The sequence below is a fragment of the Podarcis vaucheri genome (assembly GCF_965113315.1).
Source record: "Podarcis vaucheri genome assembly, chromosome: 16".
Classification (NCBI taxonomy): domain Eukaryota; kingdom Metazoa; phylum Chordata; class Lepidosauria; order Squamata; family Lacertidae; genus Podarcis; species Podarcis vaucheri.
The window spans coordinates 42,263,155-42,288,680 of NC_138754.1; the positions used below are offsets into that span (position 1 = coordinate 42,263,155).

At 41.4% G+C, this 25,526-nt stretch overlaps 1 protein-coding gene and 1 long non-coding RNA gene across 16 annotated transcripts in view; one reads left to right on the forward strand and one right to left on the reverse strand.

Annotated features, from left to right (window-relative positions):
• Positions 1 to 25,526, reverse strand: part of CLIP1 (CAP-Gly domain containing linker protein 1) — a 111,917-nt gene that overhangs the window by 57,095 nt on the left and 29,296 nt on the right. For 10 of the 15 annotated variants that reach the window (XM_082203769.1, XM_082203759.1, XM_082203758.1 and 7 more), the window contains exons 4-9: positions 12,905 to 13,029; positions 11,090 to 11,306; positions 7,407 to 7,604; positions 6,963 to 7,066; positions 3,036 to 3,096; positions 1,419 to 1,451 (exon numbers count right to left, since the gene is read on the reverse strand). In XM_082203769.1, coding sequence (XP_082059895.1) covers positions 1,419 to 1,451; positions 3,036 to 3,096; positions 6,963 to 7,066; positions 7,407 to 7,604; positions 11,090 to 11,306; positions 12,905 to 13,029 — 738 coding nt within the window. The remainder of the gene's footprint in view (positions 1 to 1,418; positions 1,452 to 3,035; positions 3,097 to 6,962; positions 7,067 to 7,406; positions 7,605 to 11,089; positions 11,307 to 12,904; positions 13,030 to 25,526) is intronic. The other 5 variants (XM_082203762.1, XM_082203757.1, XM_082203761.1 and 2 more) reach the window with 2 other exon arrangements.
• Positions 3,108 to 11,076, forward strand: LOC309521398. The gene is made up of 3 exons (XR_014214657.1): positions 3,108 to 4,530; positions 8,285 to 8,930; positions 10,936 to 11,076. It is a non-coding gene; the product is annotated as an uncharacterized lncRNA (long non-coding RNA).

The following is a 25,526-nucleotide window of genomic DNA, read 5'->3' on the forward strand; positions in this document are numbered from 1 at the left end:
TAATCTATAACTTTATTTCTGCATAAAAACTCCCAGAGGGGCAGTTGCATTAGTCAGTTGCAGGGGAAAAAATCAGTGTCCTTTAGCACCTTAAAAACTTAACTAATTTATTTTGGAATAAGGTTTCATCATGCAAAGTGGACTCCAGGACTCTTTCTTCTTTCTGCGTAGAGTTGACAAGCTTTTTACTAGCTATTGCCTTGTGCTTCTCATAGCAGTTTGGCCTTCAGACATTGTAAGTCAACAAGGCAGTTTTCCCTTTCAATACCATACCCTAAATGTATATAATTATGGTGTTGAAAATGCAAAGGAGCATCAGACAACTAGGAAATATATTTCTGCTCTAGCACCTTTCTACAGGTACAAACTGGAATAAATGGGGTGGTGATCATTCCAAATCCCCTGTCCTGGGAGGCTGAGAACCCTATAAGATGTGGCATCAACCTTTTAGCAAACGCTCAGATGAAAAGCCAACAGCTAGCACTTCAGCAAGCTTCCCTGAAAAACAAAGACGCCGAGGCGGCCAGATGCCTGCTACTGTACATTAAAAGTGAAAGGAAGCGACCAGCATATAAAAGATATCAGAGCATGAGGAAAGCACAAAGTATCCAAAAAAAGAAAAGGGGGAAAGGGACAGATTGCATGCAGATTTATTTGAACACACTATGGCCTGATTTTGAAGAACAGAAGAGACCAAGTTTGCTACACTTAGCTCTGTGCAAATGGAACATGGAAGAACGCACAGCTGAAAACAAGCTTCATATTTTGATTTTGTTTCGGTTGCGTCCCTGGGGATCTTAGAAAAGCCACTAACTTTTTTCCTTTTGCAAGAAGCAAAACAAGTCAAGCAGGGAAGAGAATATTCCATGTAATGAAGTGAAACTATTTCTCTAAAACATTTAAAATTGAACAGGTGGGAGATATGCTAAATGAAGGTTAAATTTTTTATCTTCTCCTTTTTGCCTTTCTCTCTTCTCATGGAACATGGGAGTCTCATCTCCTGAACTGCCATCCACTGAACATATGTCAGAGCTCCTAGGCTGGCCAACAGAATTTTGGTAGAGGCTGAGTGTTCTGCTGGTTTTAAACAGAACCCAGGATTAACTGCCTACAAAAAAAGATCACAAGGCTTTAGAATTAAGGGCACTGTGTGAAGCTTGAGGACTGGGTATAAAACACAAAGCAAATCTATGAACACAGCATTATTTTTTAACAAGAATTACACAAGATCCTACATTTAGAACGCTGCCGTGGTTCTCACAACTACATGCACACAAACAGGGAAGTTTAGGCCCCAACAGCAGATTATTTCATTAGTGGTTTAAATACATCATCATCAAAAAGAAGTTTTACTGGTAAACTGTCTGTGTTAAAATGGGTTGGGGGAAATATCTCCACACATTCAGATGTCCTCTTACATTCTCAGGATCTTCAGAAATCTGCCTCTTTTGCTATCGGCAAAATTAAAACAAAGAGAATTCATGGGAATGCTTAACACTACAGTTTTAATACAGTGAAAATAGTTGGTACATTCAGACTCTTCAAACTGGGATGGATTTATAGAATTGCACCTCTTTCTCTCTGAAATGATTTTCCTCTTCTCCCAGTGACCCCATAATACAAGAATTACCTGAAATTGAGGGACTGTCCACAAGCACACCCACCCATGGAAACTGTTGGATACGGAAGTTCCACAGGTTGCCAAAGGCTGTTGTAGGGGTGTGTGTGCCTGCGTGCAAATGTGTACACATGCACAAGGGGGGGCTGGGTTCACAGTGTGATCTTTTGTTAGAACTTATACATAAACTGAATTGTATGCTATGTCCAGAATACAAAGTGGGCATGTAGCCAATGTGTTTTCCAGCAAAACTGATTTCTAAGACTTTTCCAAGGTCAACTTCATATAACACTGTACTTAAAACTTCTCACTGTGGTGATGATGGGGAGGGAACAGCCACTTTTCAATGGGAGAAAGTTAATACATTTCCACCCTTTATTAACCTAAGTCCACAAAAATTAAGGCTGGGTAGAAGTTATTGAAATAAATAATAAAATTATTGGGGCTTTTTGTATATACTGATAACACAAAAAGGACACAAGACTATAGGCTGAAAAGAGTAAATGAGTGTTCCATGAATTCTAGATAAAGTGTATGAAAGACTAATGTAAAAGTTGAACTAAAGAAGATTTGAAATGGACATCTCAATACAAGGCTAGCATTTGCAGATTGAAACTACTTGCGGCTCTGCAAGTCAGTTTTGAATTTTGCATTGCACATATTACAGGGGGAAAGGCAGCGACTAAACATTCTGGTTTTTTTCAGACTAAGCAAGAACATGTTAAAGAAGCTTCAAGATAGCCAACGTTATAAATTAAGAGCCCAAAACAGCAATGTAAGCACGGAGCTTTTCTGCTTAAGCCCAACATGCAAATCAACGTGCCTACAGATTTTGGTAAAATACGTGTATTGGCAATGAAGCAAGAAGATGCTCAGCATCCACATTTTATCCAATACTTGAATAGAACATAGTCTAAGAAACTAAAGCCATTGTCTAGAAGTGCAGAGTGATGTTTACTATAAATGATGGACTGGGCTATTTACTGGCGCCTTAATGTACATACCAAAATATACCAACTTCAGCATTCATTTCAGTAAGGATATAGCTATACACTGCAACTTTTAAAAACTTTAGCATTGGATTTTTAGTTTGCAATTGTAATAAATATTTTGGAGTGGTGCCTGCAAAATATATAAATGATGGAACTAAAAACATATGGATGAAACTAAGTTACTTGTTCAGATGCAGGATGAAGAATTAGGGAAAAAAAACCATCAGTACTCCTACAAGCTACACAACTTTAGAATATATTCCAGTAAAGAATATGACAGTATCTCTATTTGTCTTGTGCATTTCTGGACTGTCAACCACAGAGCATAAAATCCTGTAATTTTCATCTTCTTATAATCTGCAATAGTAGTAGCTAGAATAATCCTAAACCATACAATCAACTTTGCAGAGCTGGAGGCATTTTACCTCTAAATCGCCTTTTGTAATAGATTCCTCTTCTACACGGAATTGGAGGTCTTCAACCTTCCTGCAAGGAAGAAGAGAAGGAAAAAGATCTGCTCACTTTTCTGAGGTGGAGGTAATAAAGCATCACAGCTACTTTATTTTACTTATTCAAATTTATATACCATGTAATAAAAGAGCTCTAGGTGGTCAACATAAAGTATACAACTATCAAATAAAAAAACTATCAAAAGAAACTAAGTAAAAAAGGAATAAAACTATATAGCATAGATTAAAACTGAGCACTACACAAATGAAAGAAGTCTAAGAATTAAGAATTAGAGCTACCGAGGGGGAGGGGCACAATCCAAAGAGTAGGTGCTACCACCGAGAAAGTCACTTCTGTATTGTCATTACCAAGTGACAATCTCCTGGCCATGGAAAGGTACAGACTAGAAGCACTATAAAATTAGGAAGCAGTGGATCCCTGCTCCCACTATGGAAAACAAAGGCAATTCCAGCTGGGGCATGCATACAGCATACAGCATCCATTACTTCTGCAGCCTCAGGGGGACATCTGATGTCAGGTGACATCAGAGGGCCTATCCTCTTCCACTGTCTCATAACACCAAGCCTTATGAGGAATGTTTGAAGGAGCTGGGTATGTTTGGGCTGGAAAAGAGGAGACTAGGAGGAGATATGATAGCTATCTTCAAGTATCTTAAGGGCTGTCACATGTAAGATGGAGAAAGCTTGTTTTCTCCTGCTTTGGGAGGTAGGACTCGAATCCATGGCTTCAAGTTACAAGAAAGGAGATTCCAACTAAACATTTGGAAACCCTTCTGACGGTAAGAGTTGATTGACAATGGAACAGTCTCCCTCAGGAGGGTGCAGGCTCTCCGTCCTTGGAGGTTTTTAAGCAGAGGGTGGATGGCCATCTGTCATGGGTGCTTTAGTTGAGATTCCTGCATTTTAGGGGGTTGGACCAGATGATTCTATGAACAGTCAATGCCCTCTTCAAACACAGGTTGTTGCTGAAAGAGAACATCTAGTACTTCCTCTTGACCACTTGGATGCCAGGTGTCCATCTAACTGCTCAAAGGACGTGCCAGTTTACACATCCAAGTGCCTGAGACCATGCTATTTTTAAAATGTGTGTCAGTTCTCCCAACTGTTCTAGATATAATTCTTTCCTTGGTACATGTTACATCCTCCAAAACAGGCCATTGAGGCAAACAAGTGGATTGTATTACACAGCTGGTCTATACACAGCACATCTTTGTTGCTACACCTCTGGAAATTTATACAACTCAAAGCCATTTAAATATAGAGAAATGTTTATCTATGTCTTTGGCAATCCCTGGAAGCATGTGGGAGTTCAAAGGGAAAATATATCTTCTTTACCTTAACCACAGTGACATTCATAGCCAACACATTTCCGGAGGAAAGGAGCAGTTCCAATGAGAACACCGCTCTTCATTGCTGCAGCCTCAACAAAGGGTGAAGTGGGTGAAAAGAGGTAAGCTGCTGCTGACTGGCGGAGACCGCATTTTGGGTGCCATTATGAGCAGAGATTGGGACGCAGGTGGCACTGTGGGTTAAACCACAGAGCCTAGGACTTGCCGATCAGAAGGTCGGCGGTTTGAATCCCCATGATGGGGTGAGCTCCTGTTGCTCGGTCCCTGCTCCTGCCCACCTAGCAGTTTGAAAGCACGTCAAAGTGCAAGTAGATAAATAGGTACCGCTCCAGCGGGAAGGTAAACGGCATTTCTGTGCGCGGCTTAGTCATGCTGGCCACTGAGGAGATTTCACCCCTCCCATATCCAAGAATCTCCTGAGGAGTCTGCTGATTCTCCAGAGAGGAGGAGGCGTGTTCTGCTCTCTACTTATTCTGCTCCAGCACCAAGTCAGTCAGTCAGTGTCGGAGAGAGAGAGAGACTGAGTGTTAGAGATCGTGTGTAAAGATAAGGTTGCTGCTAAGAGCAGCTGCAGACACTGCGGTTCAGCATTCATTTATGCTTAGACCTATTTAGCTCTGTATATAGTTGTATTATAGTTGTAGTTATAGAATAAAGAAGATATTCTACAGAGCTGCTCTCCGAGTTGTTTATATACTCTGCTAGACTCTGCTGTACTCTGCTGTGCGACGACTGTCTTCTTGTGGGAGTGAATCCGGTGCTCACAACTCTAAGCTGTGAGTCCACAGCACTTTGACCTGTTCCTGTGCAGAAGGTGGTTTCTGGAAGTGCTACCCAGCTCGCCTAGCCCAGTCAGGGCTGAAGTGGATGAGTCCAGTTGGTGGCACTGGCTCAAGGGCGATGCTGACAGCCACATGACCCAGAAGCTGTATGCCGGCTCCCTCAGCCAATAAAGCGAGATGAGCGCCGCAACCCCAGAGTCGGCCACGACTGGACCTAATGGTCAGGGGTCCCTTTACCTTTATGAGTAGAGATTAGTCACATGGAGAACTGACTACCTACTGGAATGGGTGTGTTCTGTCTCCACTTTTGGATGCATTATGCCTCTGAATACCAACTGCTGGGAATCAGAAGTGGGGGGGGGGGTGCTATTGTTCTTATGTCCTCCTTGCGGGCTTCCCAAAGGCAACTGTATGGCCGACGTGAGAGCAGATTGCTAGAATGGATGGCCCCCTAGACTGTTATGTTAACCCACCGGGAAGTTTTCTTGTGGAACCATCATGGAAACAAGCAAAAACACTAACAATCAACTTATTCATTTCAAACTGTCTTTCACAGGAGTTCACCGTAGATTGTTCTCTATATTAATTAGCCATATAAACTTCTTGCGCTGGGCACCAAAATACCCCCACAGCTTCCCACAGGAAAGCCCTTGCATGTGATGAAAATCCTATTTACTACATCGTGTGTGAGCATTGCATGACATTTCTCTGAAGTTACTCAAAATTCTACAGTAAACACAAGGTGTGAACAAGACCCATAGCAGGAGCAGAATTCTAGAGGTTTCATAGAATCATAGAGTTGGAAGGGACCCCAGGGTCATCTAGTCCAACCCCCAGAAATGCAGGAATCTCAGCTAGTTTGTCAGTGGGATGCAGAGAGACTCAATTTCAAATCTGCATTTATCAGCAGTTTCTGATGACTCCATAGTTTTTCTGCTTCTGAGGCTGCTCAGTTACAAGTTACAAGGGTACGTGGAAATGGAAGAAATACTAGACGTCCGAAGCCATGAGTATTTCTTGAGCTGCAAAATGCCAGTTCAGTGAATGTGTACCAGCCAAGTACACTGGTTCTATTAGGTTGCTTGGCAACTTGCTCAAGGCCAACCAGGGACAAAGTTAAAGCAGTCACTGAACTGGAATTTCCATGACTTGCAATAGTTTATGCCTTACTGCTGTACAATATAAATATAAAGCAGTAAGTCTGCTCAAAAACTTTCTGAAGAGTATTAGTACATTTACAAAACTGTTTTCAGATGCAAAATTACCTCCCACCTTTATCTGGTTCATCTCTACAACCCTGCAAAGTTAGCTATACTAATATTCCCAGTTTTTACAGAAATGAGGAACAGAGATTAGACAACATATTCCCTCCTCCCAAGGAAGACAGACAAGAGATTTCTAAAGAAATAAGCATCCTAACCTAACTGCAATTCCCAAGATGATTTGAGGAAGGCCTTTACAGCTAAAAGTGGAATAAAACTGATTTGAGCCTGCAGTACAGATACAGAGAGGGGAAATTTCTGGAGGTTGCACAGTAAATCAACAGCAAAGATGGAAAAGGAACCCCGGCAGCCTCGTTTCTTCCCTTCTTCCTCAGCACCACAGTCTTTCTGTTCTCCATCAGCATCACCACCAAGTACTTATAAGGATGGTTTACTCAATGCCACACAATGAGTACCAAGAATTATAATTTGTTCTAAAATGTCAAAATACATCTTTCTGCATACGTTCAAATTACAAATTTAGCATACCTTCTTTCTTCCTCCAGTTGGTTAAGCAGTTCCACCTTTTCTCTGTCAGCGGCTTCAACCAAAGCCCTCAACTGGTCCATCTTAGCCTCCATTTCCAGTATTCGCTGATTAACAAAGATGCATATTAGACAAGCAACCCATTTACTTAAAATCAGGTTACCGTGAACTATATGCGGTTTAACGCCTTGAATTTGCCTGCATCAAGAAAGTAACATCATGCCTTATCAAAATTGAGCTAATGCAGAATTAATGTGTTTATCCTGGCCAGTGCAGAAAGTGTTTGGGGTTGGATGGTAAGGGTCATTTTTTCCATGTTAATGATGGAGTCTCTTTAACAGACCCAAGCAAAACTTCTCTCTCAGTTTTTGGCAGAGTCTTTTTACTTATCCATCCTCTTGCACTAGGAAACAGAACAATCCACATGTCAGTGGGTGAAGGGCCTACCTGATCATGGCCATCTCGGGCCAATGCCAGCTCTTGCTCTACTTCCCCAACATGGCTGGTGGCCTTGGCAACCTCTGCTCTCTCCAGGTCCCTCTCAGCCAGGAGCTGCTCAATGTGCTGCTGCTTCTCTTTCAGTGCTTCCTGCAGAGCAGTGGTGCCTGAAATCTTCCTTGCATATCGTGAAGATGTTTCTGTCAACTTCAAGGATAAGACATGCATCTTTAAGAGCCTAGCTACCACCTTAAAAAGCATTAAAAGCACCCTAACTCACCATACAGAGTCAATCTATCATTTCTTCTTCTATACATAAAAATGTAAGACTGTCTTCATGCAGCCCCAACTGGAGGGTTTGTAGTGCTTCACCACAATCTTAAATGTGGAAGAGGAGGGGAGCAAAAGAAAAGGCATGTTTTAGAATGTCAGTTTTAAGCAATAGCAGAGGTTTGTATAAAACAGGAATGGAGAGAGACAGAGGAGCTGTGAGGATATGGGGCTTGAGTGAGTAAGGGTAAGTGAGGTGGGGGCAGGTGGGACTGGCAAGCAACGCAAGGAGGGGCACCAGCCTCTATACGTATGCATAGGTTTACAGGCTGATCTTCTATCACGGGGCAAAAACAGCCAATGGGGAGGTGAAGGCAGGGATAGGAGAACCACCCTTAGATTATAAACAGTTCACAGGATCCAACCCATGTTTATGTTTGTCATTCAAGACCACCACAGTACAAACGGACTGATTTGGTCTGAAGTGAGAGGGTAGATAGCATGTTCTGCAATGGGTACCACTTTAGTCCAAAGAAGCGGACAGCTTAATTAGCAGTCCTAAGTGCATGCCTATACAGGATGCTTCCCTGACTTTTGGTATGTGCTTTGTTTGATAGATTACCAACAGCAAGAGCAGCAAAGAAGTCTGCATTGGAGCAGCGGTCATGGGGCCAACATCACTGCCTCTCTTTGTCCAATCAGCACATGATTTCCATCACAGAGGGTCTTCTTGGTAGTGGCATCCACCCTGTGGAACGCCCTTCCATCAGATGTTAAGGAGATGAGTAATTATGTAACTTTTAGGAAACACGGGAAGGCAGCCATGTATAGGGAAACTTTTTAAGGTTCAATGTTTTATTATGTTTTAATATATGTTGGAAGCCGCCCAGAGTGCCTGGGTCAACCCAATCAAGTGGATGGGGTACAAATAAATTATCATCATCATCATCAACATCAATGCTGTGTGGACATGGTGGGTGTGGCATGTTGGAAAGAGAAAGAATCAAGTTTGAGTTTGCATAGATGGCTTCTGACCACTGGGACTTTGCTGCATCAAACAAGTATATCTAGAACACAGAGAAAATTCAGAGCTGAAGCTCTCTTGTGACTACTTTTTTAGGGGTACGCCATTTCTCAGAAGAGTCTTAGTCTGTTGCAGCAGAAATGACAAGTTTTGCTACACCCTGAACATCAACAATTTTATTATATCAAAAGCTTCTGTGAACCAAAGTCCACTTTACCAGATGCATGAAGTGTTAACAGGTATAGCATATAGTTTTGGGGGTGGGTGGGGCTGAAAACAAAGTATGGAAGAATATATATATCATACAGCCAAACTCTTCAGAGGGGCAGGACGGGCTGTGACTGACGGCTACCTGCATGCAGTGTTTCCTTGGCACGTAATGTGGGAAATGGCCCTTAGTATCTGTCCCAGATTCCTGTTCTGTGTAAACATAACGTAGTATGAATGTGCTGTGGTAGCCCTGGGAATGGAGGCTGACGGAGTGGAGAGATGTGACATTGGCACCAGTCTTCTGCTAGGGAGATTTTTGCCTGAGAAAGCTAGTATTTACTTTCCTGTTCAGTTTTCCATTTTAGTAGCTCAAGAAAGGAAGCAAACATACCTGTGCAGCTAGACTCTTAATGCAGCAAGGGGAAGACAGGAAGCAGAGGGTTCAAAGGGAAACAAAGGGCTGGCCTCAACCTAAGATGCGAGCCTCAAGAGCAGATTAGCTTGTTAAGCTGCTAAGCATTCTTTGGCCTGGCTGCTGGCTAAATATAAAGAGCGTCCCCCTGTTAAGCCAAAGAATTCTCTCACTTATTCAATTCAACCTAGGATCACATGCAGCAAAAAGCAGTTTGCCAATGCCTTGTGGGGAAAAATCTTCTGGGTAGAAAATATGCATCACCAGTTCTTGCTGTCTTTATTGAAGCATCTACCCTACCAAAATTGGAAGGAATCTTAAATGGACTAATAAATAGAATTTTTGGGAGTGCCATTTTTAAGATCCTGGTGGAAATTGGAATTAACCTGCTCAAATTGACTCAGTAGGCTCTGTGATTAGTTAACAGTTGCCCCTTGCTCAGAAGACACTGCAAGAGGGATTCCATCACCACAAATCCCAGCAGATAGTGAATCAGAGAAGCAAGGAATTATTTATGATTAGGCAGCCCTTACCCTTTTATTAAAAACTCACATTGTTTGTCACATTCACTTTGCCGAATGGCTAAATGCTAGTTCTATTAACAATTCTACCCATCTTATTAACCAAAATATATTGGTTCTAATGGTTTTTTTAAAACCATATGTTGTCAATGCCATCTATTCTAATAGCTGGCATGGAATAGTGCATGGAATAACAAACTGCAATAGATCATTGTTACCAAGTTATTAAAAATGGTCATTTGAATGGTCATATGAAACGAAAACAAAACTTTCTGAAACTTTCTGTCATGTTTGGCCTAATTTTAATCCATCAGTATAAACTAATTGGCAGAGCTGCAAATTTCCATTTGCTGCAGGTGACCAAAGGTTAGAATATTAAAAGTTAGATATTAAGGTTAAGCATTTTATCTATAGCATATAAGATTTTAACATAATACAAACTCTACACTTTTCTTGTGTCCAGATCTTATAAGATAACATGGTTTAGAAACTAAAGGAAGAGGCTTCAGCCCACAAAAATACTTCTGACTTGAATACTCAGCAACTGGGAAGTTACATATAACAATGATTACTGTAACAAAGAGGTGGAAAAAACTGTTTTCAAAACAGTGTTGAAAATAAGTGTGTGGAAATACAAAAAAGAAAAAGACACACCATTCACACACACATACATATATATATACACACCAATCATTTCTCTTTAAACTAAGGAGGGCCAGAACTGAAAAAAGGAATGAATGAAGCCATGGTACCATTTTAACAGTGCAGTCCCATTGCGCATCTGAGTCCAGTTGTCCAAAAGGACTTACCTGGCTCATAAGTGCATTCAAGACTGAAGCCTAGGTCTGTTACTTGGAAGTAAGCCCTACTGGCTCCAGCAGGAACTGCTTCCAAGTAGGTGCATTCAGGCTTTCCGCCCTGTTTTACCACAAAATGCATTCCAGGGGAAGTTATGGTGTAGATCCCAGGCAAGTTATTCAGAAACCCATTTGTTTCATAATTAAAGCATATGCCTCTTTCTTATTTTAAGTAGCAACTGTTAGTTTGAGTTAAACCTTAAGTCTACGAGCTTAAAAATAATCTAACTTTTCTATTCTCCAGGGCTAGCTAAGATTCTTTTCATGCATGCTTTAAGCGAAGACAAAACAGAAGAAAATGGACTGTGGAAAATGGGCCGTGTCTTTCCCAAGAAGCCAAGCACAGGCCACATGCAATGCCAATCTCTGTAAAGCATGCAGTCAGAAAGTAAGCTTACTAGTCCTGTACGGCTTGGCTTGCTGCTTACTGATGATGCCACAGAACTCAGTGAGCTGATGGAAGAGGCACTTGGGCTGCGTTTCAAGCTGGAGGGCATTGGGATGGCTTTCCTGACCGCTGCCTTGGCTTTTGCCGGTGTAGTTGATGGGAAGCCAATCTTGGTAACTTTATGGACAGGAGCAAACAAACCATATTTGGGCTGGCACTGGAAGTACCTGTGGGGGAGGGGAGATCACCATTAATGAAAGCCATACTCCACAGACAAACATAATTGCTAATGTATAGTTCTATTCAAGTATGTAAAAATATGTTGCGCATGCAAACATTCACAAAGACACACACATGTCAGCACTAATCATAAATACCTTGGGTCAGAAGCAATTCAGTGAGATGCTTACATGTTAAATTGCCAGACAGTCAATAGGACTACAGCAGTATATGAAGAAATGCAATTGCTCTGTTATGGCTTGGAGAGACTATTTTTTTAACTCAGCAGATTTTATATATACCGTATTTTTTGCACCATAACACTCACTTTTTTCCTCCTAGAAAGTAAGGGGAAATGTCTGTGCGTGTTATGGAGGGAATGCCTACGGGTGGCATGCCTACGGATTTTCCTCCTCTAAAAACTACGTGCGTGTTATGGTCGGGTGCGTGTTATAGAGCGAAAAATATGGTATATTCTGTTTTAACTCATTTTAGGTTGTTGTTTTTTAAAAAAGGTTTAAAATGATTGTACCCCTCCTTATGTTGGTCTTTGATCGTAAGAAAGTGTTGTTGTTGTTGTTGTAATAGGTCCTCCTTGTCTACATAAGACTGACTCCACATTGCACGACTTAGGGGGAGAGCTTGAAAATTAGCATCACATTGATGCTCACTATTCAGCATTTCCAGAGATGTTTAGTGAACAGTTTGCACTCTCCTTCCTTCACTTTTCATAACCTCTCATACACTTCTATTTTAAGAGACCCTTCTGAGCGGCCTGCATGCGGGAGGCAAGTTTTGGGGATGGTGTGTGGCCACAGAAATGCAGAAAATCTGAAGAAGCCATTTGTACCAGAAAAGGGGAGTGGGGGAAATGGGCAAGGAGTAGGTGCCCATGCTTCCACCTGGGGCAGATGGCCCCTATGCAGGAGGCAGGCGGAATGGTTGTACAGTGGAAGGAGTTGGGAAACCTTGTGAAAATTCTGTTAACCCCCCAGTTTCTAGTATTACCTCCTTTAGGAACTGGGCCAAATATCAGTTCCTGTTTACTTTGGTATCCATTTAATGTGCTGCTACATCTTATGCATGCTTATTCCAAAGGGGTGCCATATATTTTTGTCACATGGTAAGCCATAACATGGTCTGAAATGGCAGCTTTCACCCATGGTCATGTTCCCTTGACACTCCCCCTGCCTCGCATCTATGGAAAAAGTTACTTGCTGTGCCATGGGGGGAATGTGGGACACAAGATACACAAGATGCAAAACGGGAAAGGTGGAAAAAAGGGGGGGGTCTACTAACAAGAAAACTAAGGAAAAAGGAAAGGCTCACTATCAAAATAGGAGTTTGAAGGTGACTCACAGAAAGCAAGTTCCCTAAACTGCAGCTGGAGCAGTACCATGTGGCTAGCTGCTCATTCCGCTCCTTGACGCATGTGCAGTTGAGATTAAAAAGAGATTTATCTTGAGTAGGACGTGGAGTGAGTGCAAGCTCCCTGGCTAGGATGCTGGAACAGACAGAAGTTGGCTCAGCGCAGGTGCAGAGCCCTTGTATGAGAGCACAGAGACAGTGATATGCCCTCCCAGGGCTTCCTGGATTTTGAACTAACCTTGTTCCAGCTACTGCACCATCGTTCTTCCCTAGGGGTTCATCTAATTCAACGCCACACCATTCTCCCTTCGCAAAGTCAGTCTCCCCCAGGAAACGGACTACGCCAGCTTTTGTTCCACCAACCTGATTGCAAGGAGAAAGAAGGATTTTTTAACAAAAGAAATTTCCTTTAAAAAAAGAAGTACCAAAACTAAATTGGAAGCACAAGATTTACTTTGCATACTCTAATCATTTTCACTGCATTTTCATATTTAGCTAATTTTTAACCTACTACCATGCATTCTCCAATGCACACCCAACAATTCTTCCAAATTGGTTACTTTGTTCCTCACACAACTCCTCAGAGACTTTGACAACAGACTATGCATCTTGGTTTGGCAAGACGACCAAACTGGCAAGCCAGGTTTTCAATCAACCAGCAACCAGAATTAGAAACCATGGTTTGAAGTGGGTTTGCAAAGCATGGCTTACATTCAAGTTTCGTAAACCACTGTTTGGCCCCCAGAAGCTGTTGTGCCATAGAAACAAAACTGTAGCAGGGATGGAAGCAAAATGACCACGTGCATATTTGGAAGCTTCCATTGTACATTTGCCCAACTGAGACAAGACTGAACCACTGCAGACGCACCCACAACCAATTGTCAGGAACTGCCGTTCTCAGCACATGTCAAATTCAAAATAGCAACTAGTTCCTCAAAGAAATATATTTCATTCAGCTTAGTTATTTTGGACATTTCATTTCTTTTTTTGGCAGAGGAAGCTACCTGTTACAACTGCCAACAAGCACAATAGACCAGAAACGGCCCTTTTAACCTTGACAGGAAATTTGAAGGCCAACCCACCAACACAAACTTCCCTAATACTAAGAGCTTCTAATAAATTTATACACAAGAATAGAATCATAGAATCATAGAATCATAGAGTTGGAAGAGACCACAAGGGCCATCGAGTCCAACCCCCTGCCAAGCAGGAAACACCATCAGAGCACTCCTGACATATGGTTGTCAAGCCTCTGCTGAAAGACCTCCAGAGAAGGAGACTCCACCACACTCCTTGGCAGCAAATTCCACTGTCGAACAGCTCTTACTGTCAGGAAGTTCTTCCTAATGTTTAGGTGGAATCTTCTTTCTTGTAGTTTGGATCCATTGCTCCGTGTCCGCTTCTCCGGAGCAGCAGAAAACAACCTTTCTCCCTCCTCTATGTGACATCCTTTCATATATTTGAACATGGCTATCATATCACCCCTTAACCTCCTCTTCTCCAGGCTAAACATGCCCAGCTCCCTTAGCCGTTCCTCATAAGGCATCGTTTCCATCGTTTAATATAAATTAAGTTTTATTTTTAAAGTGCACGTTCAATTAAGGTGTCAGGAGCACTTTGTGTTCACAGCACCTACTATATGCACAATTTGATTCAGGTTACAACTTCTCCCAGGTCTTTGGATAATTAAACAATCTATGGCCTTTTAAGCTGGGGGGGGGGCGAGTATTGTTTTTGTTTGCTGCTATGTTAGGTATTTTTGTGTTTTTATGTTATAAACTGCCATGGGATCCTCAGATGAATCCTCAAATTTCTTTATTTAATAAGCTGTTCTTGTTGTTGTTGTTGTTGCTATAGCTTTCTCACCCTTGATACGGGTGGTATAATTTATGCTCTAAACCTTAAGAAATAATAAGGCAGAAGTGGTCAATGTATGGAACAGGAATTTATGACAAACCTGAAGACAAACCGGCCAGGGAGGGGGAAAGAGGATCTGATAAGCTCATGAAAATTCAAGAGTCCTGTCTGCACTTCAGCACAACATTGCTGCCTGTTCCCTAGAAGAATAGGCCAGAGCCCAAACCACAGGAGCCTGCATTGAGACTGCCGCATGCCCTGGAGCAATATGTCAATTAAATTTCAACAGCTTTTGCAGAAAAAATTACGAAACATAATCTATTGCTAGTACTTAGCTCGAAAATAGTATAGTTGGTTGACATGCTACTATGCTTTAGTTTTGCTGAAACTTAGTTCCAGACCACACAGTCAGCCCTGTATTGGGAAGTTTAAATGTTTGATGTTTTGCTATGTTTTTATGTGTGTCATAAGCTGCCCAGAGTGGTAGGGAAACACAGCCAGATGAGTGGGGTATAAACAATTAAAGTATTATTATTGCTACTGGTATGGTTACTGGTATTATTCCCCTTTTCTAGAAAGTCCACTTGACAAATTTAGCAAAAACAAGGGCAATGTTGCAACATGATTAAAATAGCTGCACTAGTGTCCTTCACTCAAATGGAGGGAGTGTGCTAAAAAATTGAAGAGCATAAGAAGAACTGCCAAATCTTTTTTTAGCAGAGCATGACAACGCCATATAATTCAGAAAGGGTGATATAAAATAGTAATGAGCCAAAGCAGCTGATCTGGCAAATCACTGGGACTATTTTGCAGCCTGGGGTGATGAGAGGAAGAGTTTAGTTTGGTACTCAGTCGTGTTTTTAATCACAAGCATGGATAACACCATGATTAAACTTCATTTGTCAAATTCAAAAGTAGCATATATTTTCCACAATGCGGACTCGAAGGAGATGTTTATCTCTCTTTTCTACAAGCACATAAAAGGCTTCCTGAGGAGAACAGATGGCATGAACAATCCTAGCAAGGTAAACAAGTGTCTTTAAAATTCTTCACCTGCAGAACACAAAACTGTGTGGTATGCAGAATGCAAGAAGGCAATGAAAACAGTCCAGATCCAAGGATCCCCAGGGATGCACCTTCTGCTGGTGGAGACGTCAGGTGCCATCTTAGTTGCAAGTGGATGATGGTCAGGTGCCAAATGTGCCTGGCACCTGCCAAACTTCAAACGCTGGCTCAGAGTGAACAAGGCTGAGAGAGAAGAACTATCCTAGCAGAGCTGTCCCACTCATGAGGCAAGGTGAGGCAACCATCTCAGGTGACTGGATCCACAGGGTCAGCAGATTCCAATGTAGATCTTTATTCCCTCTTGTTCCTGATGTAGATCTTCACTCACCCAATCTTCCCTGGCAGGGAAGGAGACAACATTCTGTGGTTTACTTGAGATGCCAAAATGTCTTGGGCTGGCCCTATATCCCAGGCATCCAGGGAGCTCAGAAATTTGAAGCCTATATCCTAGGCTTCTGGAATAGTCCCATGCACAAAAACAGGGCCCAGGCAAAACATCCAAACCAAGAAAATGCTAGATTTACAGATGGGTTTATTGGGGCATCACGCATTTCACAGAGAAGAACCAACTTTATCTAAAGCACAAAATGGACTGAGCTGAGAATGACGAATGAATGCGTAAATACTAGAGCATGGATGGGGAGACTCACACACACAGTGGTTAAGCCTCCAGAGTGTTTATCTTGTACTGTATTTTTATGTTGTGATCTGTCCTGAGTTCTGCAGGTGAAGGGCATTATACAAATTTAACAACCAATCAATCAATGTAACAAGAGAAAACATCACTCATCAGTCTCAACATAACCAAAATTATCATAGAATCATAGAATCATAGAATCATAGAGTTGGAAGAGACCACAAGGGCCATCGAGTCCAACCCCCTGCCAAGCAGGAAACACCATCAGAGCACTCCTGACATATGGTTGTCAAGCCTCTGCTTAAAGACCTCCAAAGTAGGAGACTCCACCACACTCCTTGGCAGCAAATTCCACTGCCGAACAGCTCTTACTGTCAGGAAGTTCTTCCTAATGTTTAGGTGGAATCTTCTTTCTTGTAGTTTGGATCCATTGCTCCGTGTCCGCTTCTCTGGAGCAGTAGAAAACAACCTTTCTCCCTCCTCTATGTGACATCCTTTTATATATTTGAACATGGCTATCATATCACCCCTTAACCTCCTCTTCTCCAGGCTAAACATGCCCAGCTCCCTTAGCCGTTCCTCATAAGGCATCGTTTCCAGGCCTTTGACCATTTTGGTTGCCCTCTTCTGGACACGTTCCAGTTTGTCAGTGTCCTTCTTGAATTGTGGTGCCCAGAACTGGACACAGTACTCCAGGTGTGGTCTGACCAGAGCAGAATACAGTGGCACTATTACTTCCCTTGATCTAGATGCTATACTCCTATTGATGCAGCCCAGAATTGCATTGGCTTTTTTAGCTGCCGCGTCACACTGTTGGCTCATGTCAAGTTTGTGGTCAACCAAGACTCCTACATCCTTTTCACATGTACTGCTCTCAAGCCAGGTGTCACCCATCTTGTATTTGTGCCTCTCATTTTTTTTGCCCAAGTGCAATACTTTACATTTCTCCCTGTTAAAATTCATCTTGTTTGTTTTGGCCCAGTTCTCTAATCTGTCAAGGTCGTTTTGAAGTGTGATCCTGTCCTCTGGGGTGTTAGCCACCCCTCCCAGTTTGGTGTCATCTGCAAATTTGATCAGGATGCCCTTGAGTCCATCATCCAAGTCGTTGATAAAGATGTTGAATAAGACCGGGCCCAAGACAGAACCCTGTGGCACCCCACTAGTCACTCTTCTCCAGGATGAAGAGGAACCATTGATGAGCACCCTTTGGGTTCGGTCAGTCAGCCAGTTACAAATCCACTGAGTGGTAGCATAGTCAAGACCGCATTTTACCAGCTTCTTTACAAGAATATCATGGGGCACCTTGTCAAATGCTTTGCTGAAATCAAGGTAGGCTACATCCACTGCGTTCCCTTCATCTACCAGGCTTGTAATTCTGTCAAAAAACGAGATCAGGTTAGTCTGACATGACTTATTTTTCAGAAATCCATGCTGACTATTGGTGATCACAGCATTCCTTTCTAGGTGCTCACAGACTGTTTGCTTAATGATCTGCTCCAGAATCTTCCCTGCTATTGATGTCAGACTGACTGGGCGGTAATTATTTGGGTCCTCTCTTTTCCCCTTTTTGAAAATAGGAACAACATTTGCCCTCCTCCAGTCTGCCGGGACTTCGCCTGTTCTCCAGGAATTCTCAAAGATGACTGCCAGTGGTTCTGAGATCACATCTGCCAGTTCTTTTAATACTCTTGGATGCAGTTCATCTGGCCCTGGAGACTTGAATACATCTAATCTAGCCAAATATTCTTGTACTATCTCCTTAGTTATTCTGGGCTGTGTTTCCTTTGCTGAATCATTTGCTTCAAATTCTTCAGGTCGGGCATTGTCTTCTTTATCGGAGAAGACTGAGGCAAAGAAGGCATTGAGGAGTTCAGCCCTTTCTGTGTCCCCTGTTTGCATTTCACCATCTTCTCCTCTGAGTGACCCCACTGTTTCTTTGTTCTTCCTTTTCCTACGAACATACCCATAAAAGCCTTTTTTGTTGCTTTTAACCTCTCTAGCAAGCCTGAGTTCATTCTGTGCTTTAGCTTTTCTGACTTTGTGTCTACACGTGCTGGCTATTTGTTTGAATTCCTCTTTGGTGGTTTCCCCCCTTTTCCATTTTTGTACACATCCTTTTTTAATCTTAATTCAGTTAAAAGTTCTTTAGATAGCCACCCTGGTTTCTTTAGGCACCTTCCATGTTTTCGTCTCATTGGTATTGCCTGACGTTGTGCTTTTACTATCTCCGTCTTAACAAACTCCCAGCCATCATGAACTCCCTTTCCTTTTAGTATTGCTGTCCATGGGATCTCACCCAGCACTTCCCTAAGTTTTATGAAGTCGGCTTTCTTAAAGTCAAGAAATTGAGTCCTAGTATGCTTGGCTGCTACTGTCCGCTGTATAGTAAACTTCAGAAGAGCATGATCACTCGCACCTAATGATCCTTCCACATCTACCCCACTAACCAGGTCATCAACATTGGTTAGGACCAGGTCTAAAATGGCTGTTCCTCTTGTTGCTTCTCCCACTTTCTGGACAATGAAGTTGTCTGCAAGGCCAGTGAGGAATCTGTTTGACCTTATGCTCTTGGCTGAGTTTGACGTCCAACAAATATCCGGGTAATTGAAGTCCCCCATTACTACTATCTCCCTTCCTTTTGCATGCTTGGCCATCTGTTCCAGGAAGGCATCATCTATGTCCTCCGTTTGGCTTGGGGATCTATAGTAAACTCCCACAATGAGGTCTCTGTTATTCTTCTCTCCCTTAATTTTGACCCAAATGCTCTCACTTTGGCTTTGAGGTTCTAAATCTTGGATCTCTTCACAGGTATACACACCCCTGACATATAACGCCACTCCTCCTCCTTTCTTGTCTGGTCTGTTTCTCTGAAATAGATTGTATCCCTCCATTATTACATTCCAATCGTGGGACTTATCCCACCAGGTTTCAGTGATGCCTATTATGTCATATTTAGTTTGCTGTACCAAGAGCTCAAGCTCATCTTGTTTATTTCCCATGCTTTGCGCATTAGTGTACAGACATTGAAGTCCATTAATCATTCCCCCGTGTCTCTTATTTAAGGATTTTTTCCTCCCTCCACTAGGTCCGCGTGCTGTTTGCTCCATTTGGTCTATGACATTTGGATGATCATCTTCATTAATTGATAGACTCCTACCTTCAGGAGCACTGTCTCCCTCCCCCACATTAGTCAGTTTAAAGCCCTCCTGATGAGGTTTCTGAGATTTTTGGCAAAAACATTTCTCCCAACCGTTGTGAGGTGCAGCCCATCACTTGCCAGAAGTCCATCTTCAAGAAACTGCAGTCCGTGATCTAAGAATCCAAACCGTTCCTGTTATCCTGCAACAGCTATTTTTTTCTGTATTACTGATCTAAAAATTATATGTTTGATGTGATACTATAGTACAAATGTTACTGCTGTTTAGTTACTATCGCCAAACCTCCATTATATTTTAATCTGTACATAAACCACCTTTTTTGCTCTGCACAACAAATGTGAAATTTAATGTGGACTTTGCCTTATCTATCCATACTCTGAGGAAGATCAATAAAATGAGAGATGAGCTGAACAATTCACAATAAAACCAAAAGCTGCCTCCTTTTAAGCCCCACCCAAGCAAGGAAATCTGCTTTGCAACATTTTGTGAACATCTGGCAGCACAAGTTTCTGCTTTAGAACTCATCTGTAGCAATGGGAGATTTTATCAAGCTATGTCAAAGCCATACAAGACCCAACTGTAAATCCTACATCAGGAGCAATCTTGTTTAGAGACCACAGAACTGTATCCAAATCCAACAAGCCACAAAATTATTTAACTGTTCATTTCCCTGTTGCCCTGCCAGCTTCTGCAACAAGACCTTATGTGAAGTACGCATGCACTATGGCCTGGTTGCAGATTTAATGTGTTCAGTCCAGTCTTCATACAGTGATATAAGAGCTTGAAATAACATTTTAAGTGAAAAGCAGTTCCTTAGTCTAGAATTCGGGGATAGCAGTGAGGTAGCCAATGCACTTGGTTCGCCACAGGATGCCTTTGTCTTGATCCAGTAGAGTTCTTCTTAGGCTCTTAATTCCAGTTGTGATCCTCTGACTTGCTCCTTTATTGCCTTTACTCTTAACTTATAGGTGCAACCACAAGGGCTAGACATTCCTTTCAAAATATTAAGAAATTTTAGTTGGTCTACCCCAAAATACATTTGGGAATCAAATGCCTGTGCATAGCTGCACACCTTCCTTATCCCTCTTTCGTCCCTAAGTGGAAACTTCTGCTCTGGACCATCACACCATCTTCTGAGCCGTGCATTACCCCCCTTCTTGGATGCCCCACCTCCAGACATAAAGAAAACCAGTTCCATTTCTTTCTGCAAACTACAGAAACTTCATCTGAACAAGATGTTGAAAAACACACTGTATTCCTTTCAAAGATATTCCTTTCAAAAGCTCTGAAGTGCTTCTGATACAATGGCAGGAAAGGCAAATGTTTTAGATTGTTTCCATTTGGACATGCTTTAATCAAATATGGGTGCCCATTGGCTTCTAAGAAGGACAACCGCTTCATCTGGTTGCTGAATGCAAAAGCAGACATATCACTGACTTTTCTATGCTCCTTATCTTCTAGAAGAGTATCACTTGGCTGGAACTCCATACACCCTGAAGCAACAATATTCTCAGAACCCTTTTACTGTACAAGGAAAGTCACAACCTCCACGGACTTTTAAAAAGCAGATTCAACCTTTGTGTACCAGGATCATTTAAGATAGCTCTTATTACACAATATTCAGTGTGACCATTTAAGGCAAGGTCCTCTCAGGTGAGCTATATTTTGACTACAGAAGAACACGTTAAGAGAACTTAAGTACATTCACCAAATTGGGTCAGAAGCATCCCTCTTCCTTTTTTTTTTTATTAGTTTCAATTCATTATACAACACCAAACATTAAAACAGCAAAAAAGACAAACAAAACACAGAAAAACAACATCAAAAAAGAAAAACATTACATAACATAAGACACCAACAATTTAAATGTACAATAACTAAATAACTAAATCACACAACATACTTGACTTCCCTTCAACTTGGTTTCGGAATATGTTACAAGAAGTTTTCTATCTGCAGTTTCGTTTTCTTAAAACTCTTTACATCGCAAGCATTATATCGGGCCTACTGTGATTTTTAAGTTTTTTACATCTGTTTCAATATATGTCATAAATTTATTCCATTCATTATTAAACTTTGTACCTTTTTAGTTTCTTATTTTCTGTGTCATTTTTGCCAATTCTATATAATCAAATAATTTAGATTGCCACTCGTTTATGGTTGGGATTTTTGATGTCTTCCAATTTTGTGCTATTAGTATTCTAGCAGCCACAGTTGCATATTGGGAAAGTGTTTGGTCTTCCTTTTTACTTTCTTCTCCAATTATCCCCAGAAGGAAGGCCTCGTGTTTTTTTGTGAAGGTATATTTAAATATTTTTTTTGGTTCATTGTAAATAGGTTCCCAAAACTTTCTAATTACCTCACACAACCACCACATGTGATAAAAATTGCCTTCCTTAATCTTACATTTCCAGCATGATTTGTCTCTGGTTTTGTACATTTTTTTCTAATTTTACAGGCGTGATGTACCACCTGTACATCATTTTATCCATGTTCTCTCTAAGTGCTGTACATGCCGAGAATTTCATACCTTTATTCCAGAGTTTCTTCCACTTATCAAACTCTATGTTGTATCCAAAGTCTATCGCCCATTTCACCATTACTTCCTTTATTTCTTCATCTTTGGTATCCCATTCAAGCAACTGGCTGTACATTTTTGATAGGAGTTTTGATTTATTTTCTAATATTTCTACCTGGAATCTGGATTTTTTTTCATTCATCCCATTCTTTTTATCTTCAGTCCACATAGCATTAATTTGGTGAAATTGGATCCAACCTGTCAGTTTATTCTTTATCTCTTCATATGGCCTAATCATAGAATCATAGAATCATAGAGTTGGAAGAGACCACAAGGGCCATCGAGTCCAACCCCCTGCCAAGCAGGAAACACCATCAGAGCACTCCTGACATATGGTTGTCAAGCCTCTGCTTAAAGACCTCCAAAGTAGGAGACTCCACCACACTCCTTGGCAGCAAATTCCACTGTCGAACAGCTCTTACTGTCAGGAAGTTCTTCCTAATGTTTAGGTGGAATCTTCTTTCTTGTAGTTTGGATCCTTGCTCCGTGTCCGCTTCTCTGGAGCAGCAGAAAACAACCTTTCTCCCTCCTCTATGTGACATCCTTTTATATATTTGAACATGGCTATCATATCACCCCTTAACCTCCTCTTCTCCAGGCTAAACATGCCCAGCTCCCTTAGCCGTTCCTCATAAGGCATCGTTTCCAGGCCTTGGACCATTTTGGTTGCCCTCCTCTGGACACGTTCCAGTTTGTCAGTGTCCTTCTTGAATTGTGGTGCCCAGAACTGGACACAGTACTCCAGGTGTGGTCTGACCAGAGCAGAATACAGTGGCACTATTACTTCCCTTGATCTAGATGCTATACTCCTATTGATGCAGCCCAGAATTGCATTGGCTTTTTTAGCTGCCGCGTCACACTGTTGGCTCATGTCAAGTTTGTGGTCAACCAAGACTCCTACATCCTTTTCACATGTACTGCTCTCAAGCCAGGTGTCACCCATCTTGTATTTGTGCCTCTCATTTTTTTTGCCCAAGTGCAATACTTTACATTTCTCCTTGTTAAAATTCATCTTGTTTGTTTTTGCCCAGTTCTCTAATCTGTCAAGGTCATTTTGAAGGGTGATCCTGTCCTCTGCGGTGTTAGCCACCCCTCCCAGTTTGGTGTCATCTGCAAATTTGATCAGGATGCCCTTGAGTCCATCATCCAAGTCGTTGATAAAGATGTTGAATAAGACCGGGCCCAAGACAGAACCCTGTGGCACCCCACTAGTCACTCTTCTCCAGGATGAAGAGGAACCATTGAATCTTCCATCCATTTTCTGTTTTTATTAGCAAATCTTCGTAAGTCCATCTTTCTCCTTCAATGTTTGTTTTTTTATTGTTAAGATATCAATGGTTGATAACCACCAAGGGGTATTTTTTTCCAATAATTTTTTGTTTCTCTCCCATACTTCCAACAGTGGCCCTCTAATAATATGATTAGAAAATCCTTTTCCTTATTACGCCACAAATAAGCGTGCCAACCAAATCTTATATTGAATCCTTCTAAATCTAACAGATCTGTGTTTTTGATGACAATCCAATCTTTAACCCAGCAAAGGCACGAGGTTTCATAATACAGCTTCAAATTTGGAACCGCAAATCCTCCCCTATCTCTTTGATCTGTGAGTAATTTGAATCTAATTCTTGGCCGTTTTCCTTGCCAAATAAATTTAGAGAGTACTTTCTGCCAATCTTTAAATACTGAGGTTCCCCTAATTATTGGTATATTTTGAAATAAGAACAGCAATTTCGGTAATAAACTCATCTTAATTGCCACCATTCTTCCCGACCAGGAGAGTTTTATTCTGTTCCAGGTATCCAGGTCCTTCCTTATTTCTTTCCATGTGTTTGTGTAATTGTCTTCCATTAGATTTATGTTCTTCATCGTTAGCCAAATTCCGAGGTATTTTACTTTTTTAGTTGCTTTGATCCCAGTCTGTAATTCAATATGTTTTTTTACCTCTTCTTTCATGTTTTTAGTCATCATTTTAGTTTTTGTTCTATTTAATTTAAAGCCGGATAACTTTCCAAATTCTTCTAGCAGATCTAATACTTTACCGACACTTTTTTTTGGATCTGCCAGCGACAGCATAAGATCATCGGCATATGCTTTCAATTTATATTCTTTCACTCCAATTCTTATTCCGCGTATCTCTGAAGTTTTCCTTATCTTATTTGTGATTATTTCTAACACCATAATAAACAAAAGAGGTGACAGAGGGCACCCCTGTCTTGTACCCTTCAAAATTTCAAAGGATTCTGTTAAGTTGTTATTAATAATTAATTTAGCACTTTGTTGTGAATAAATTGCCTTTATTTCTTCCAGGAATGTGCCCTCTATCCCTGTCATTTCCAAACATTTTATTAGAAAATGCCAGGATACATTGTCAAAAGCCTTTTCGGCGTCAATGAACAGTAATACCGCGGGAATTTCATTTTTGCATTCTAGATATTCAGTAAGGTTTATTATATGTCTTATGTTGTCTTTTATTTGCCTATTGGGTAGAAAACCAGCTTGATCATTATGAATGAGCTTGACTAAGAACTTTTTAAGTCGACTCGCCATTACATCTGCAAAGATCTTATAATCATTATTTAATAATGAAATCGATCTGAAGTTCTTAATATTAAGTTTATCCGAGTCAGGTTTCGGTATTAGCGTGATGTATGCTTCTTTCCAGGACGCTGGTAATCTTCCCCCTCTTAAAATCTCATTCATTACTTCACAAAGTGTTAAAAGTTCTTCTAGGACTTTGTAATATTTTGCCGATAAGCCATCTGGCCCCGGAGCTTTCCCCAGTTTCATCTTCTTTATCGCCTCCTGAATTTCCTCTACTTTTATGGGTTTATTTAGAAGCATCCCTCTTCCTTTGACAAGAACCAACTCTGAAGGAAAGCCACAAATGCTTAGGCTCACATCTGTCATCAAATATCCTCCTTAATGGACACTGAAAATGAGAACCATCTCATTGGGCTGTTTGCTCTGTGTTCATTTTAACAGGGGAGAGAGGTGTGGGCAACAAGTAGTCCCCCAAAAGTATCCCAAAAGCCCTCAATGGCAAAACAGGTGAAAGATAACTAGCGATATGTTATGACGGCTGTGAAGGTGCATGAAGGCTGCAGCAGTAAGAGAATACCAACCGTTGTGATACTCATGCTATCGGAAAAGAGCCTTTCTGCAAAGACTGTGCATGGATCAGTGTGCACTGATCTCCACACATAAAACAAATTAGCGCACAGGCGTCTTCCAACCCCCCCCCCCAAAAAAAAGGCTCATGGAGAATAGCCTGTACAAAAGGTGTGGTAGATTTTGAAGAAGCACAAATTCGGGACAGAAGGGAGAAACAAGCAAAGAGGAAGGCACATTTGGCACATTTGACAAATCATCTTCATGATCAACTCCCACCCGTAAACTATGTCCACGCTATGAAAAGATGTGCGGATCCAGAACCGTCCTCCACAGTCATTTACGGACACACCACTAATATTGTGTTCATGGAAGACCATCTTCCTCGACCCCGTAGGATCACCGAGAGAGAGAGAGAGAGAGTACAGCTACTACAAGCTAAAGATTACAAATA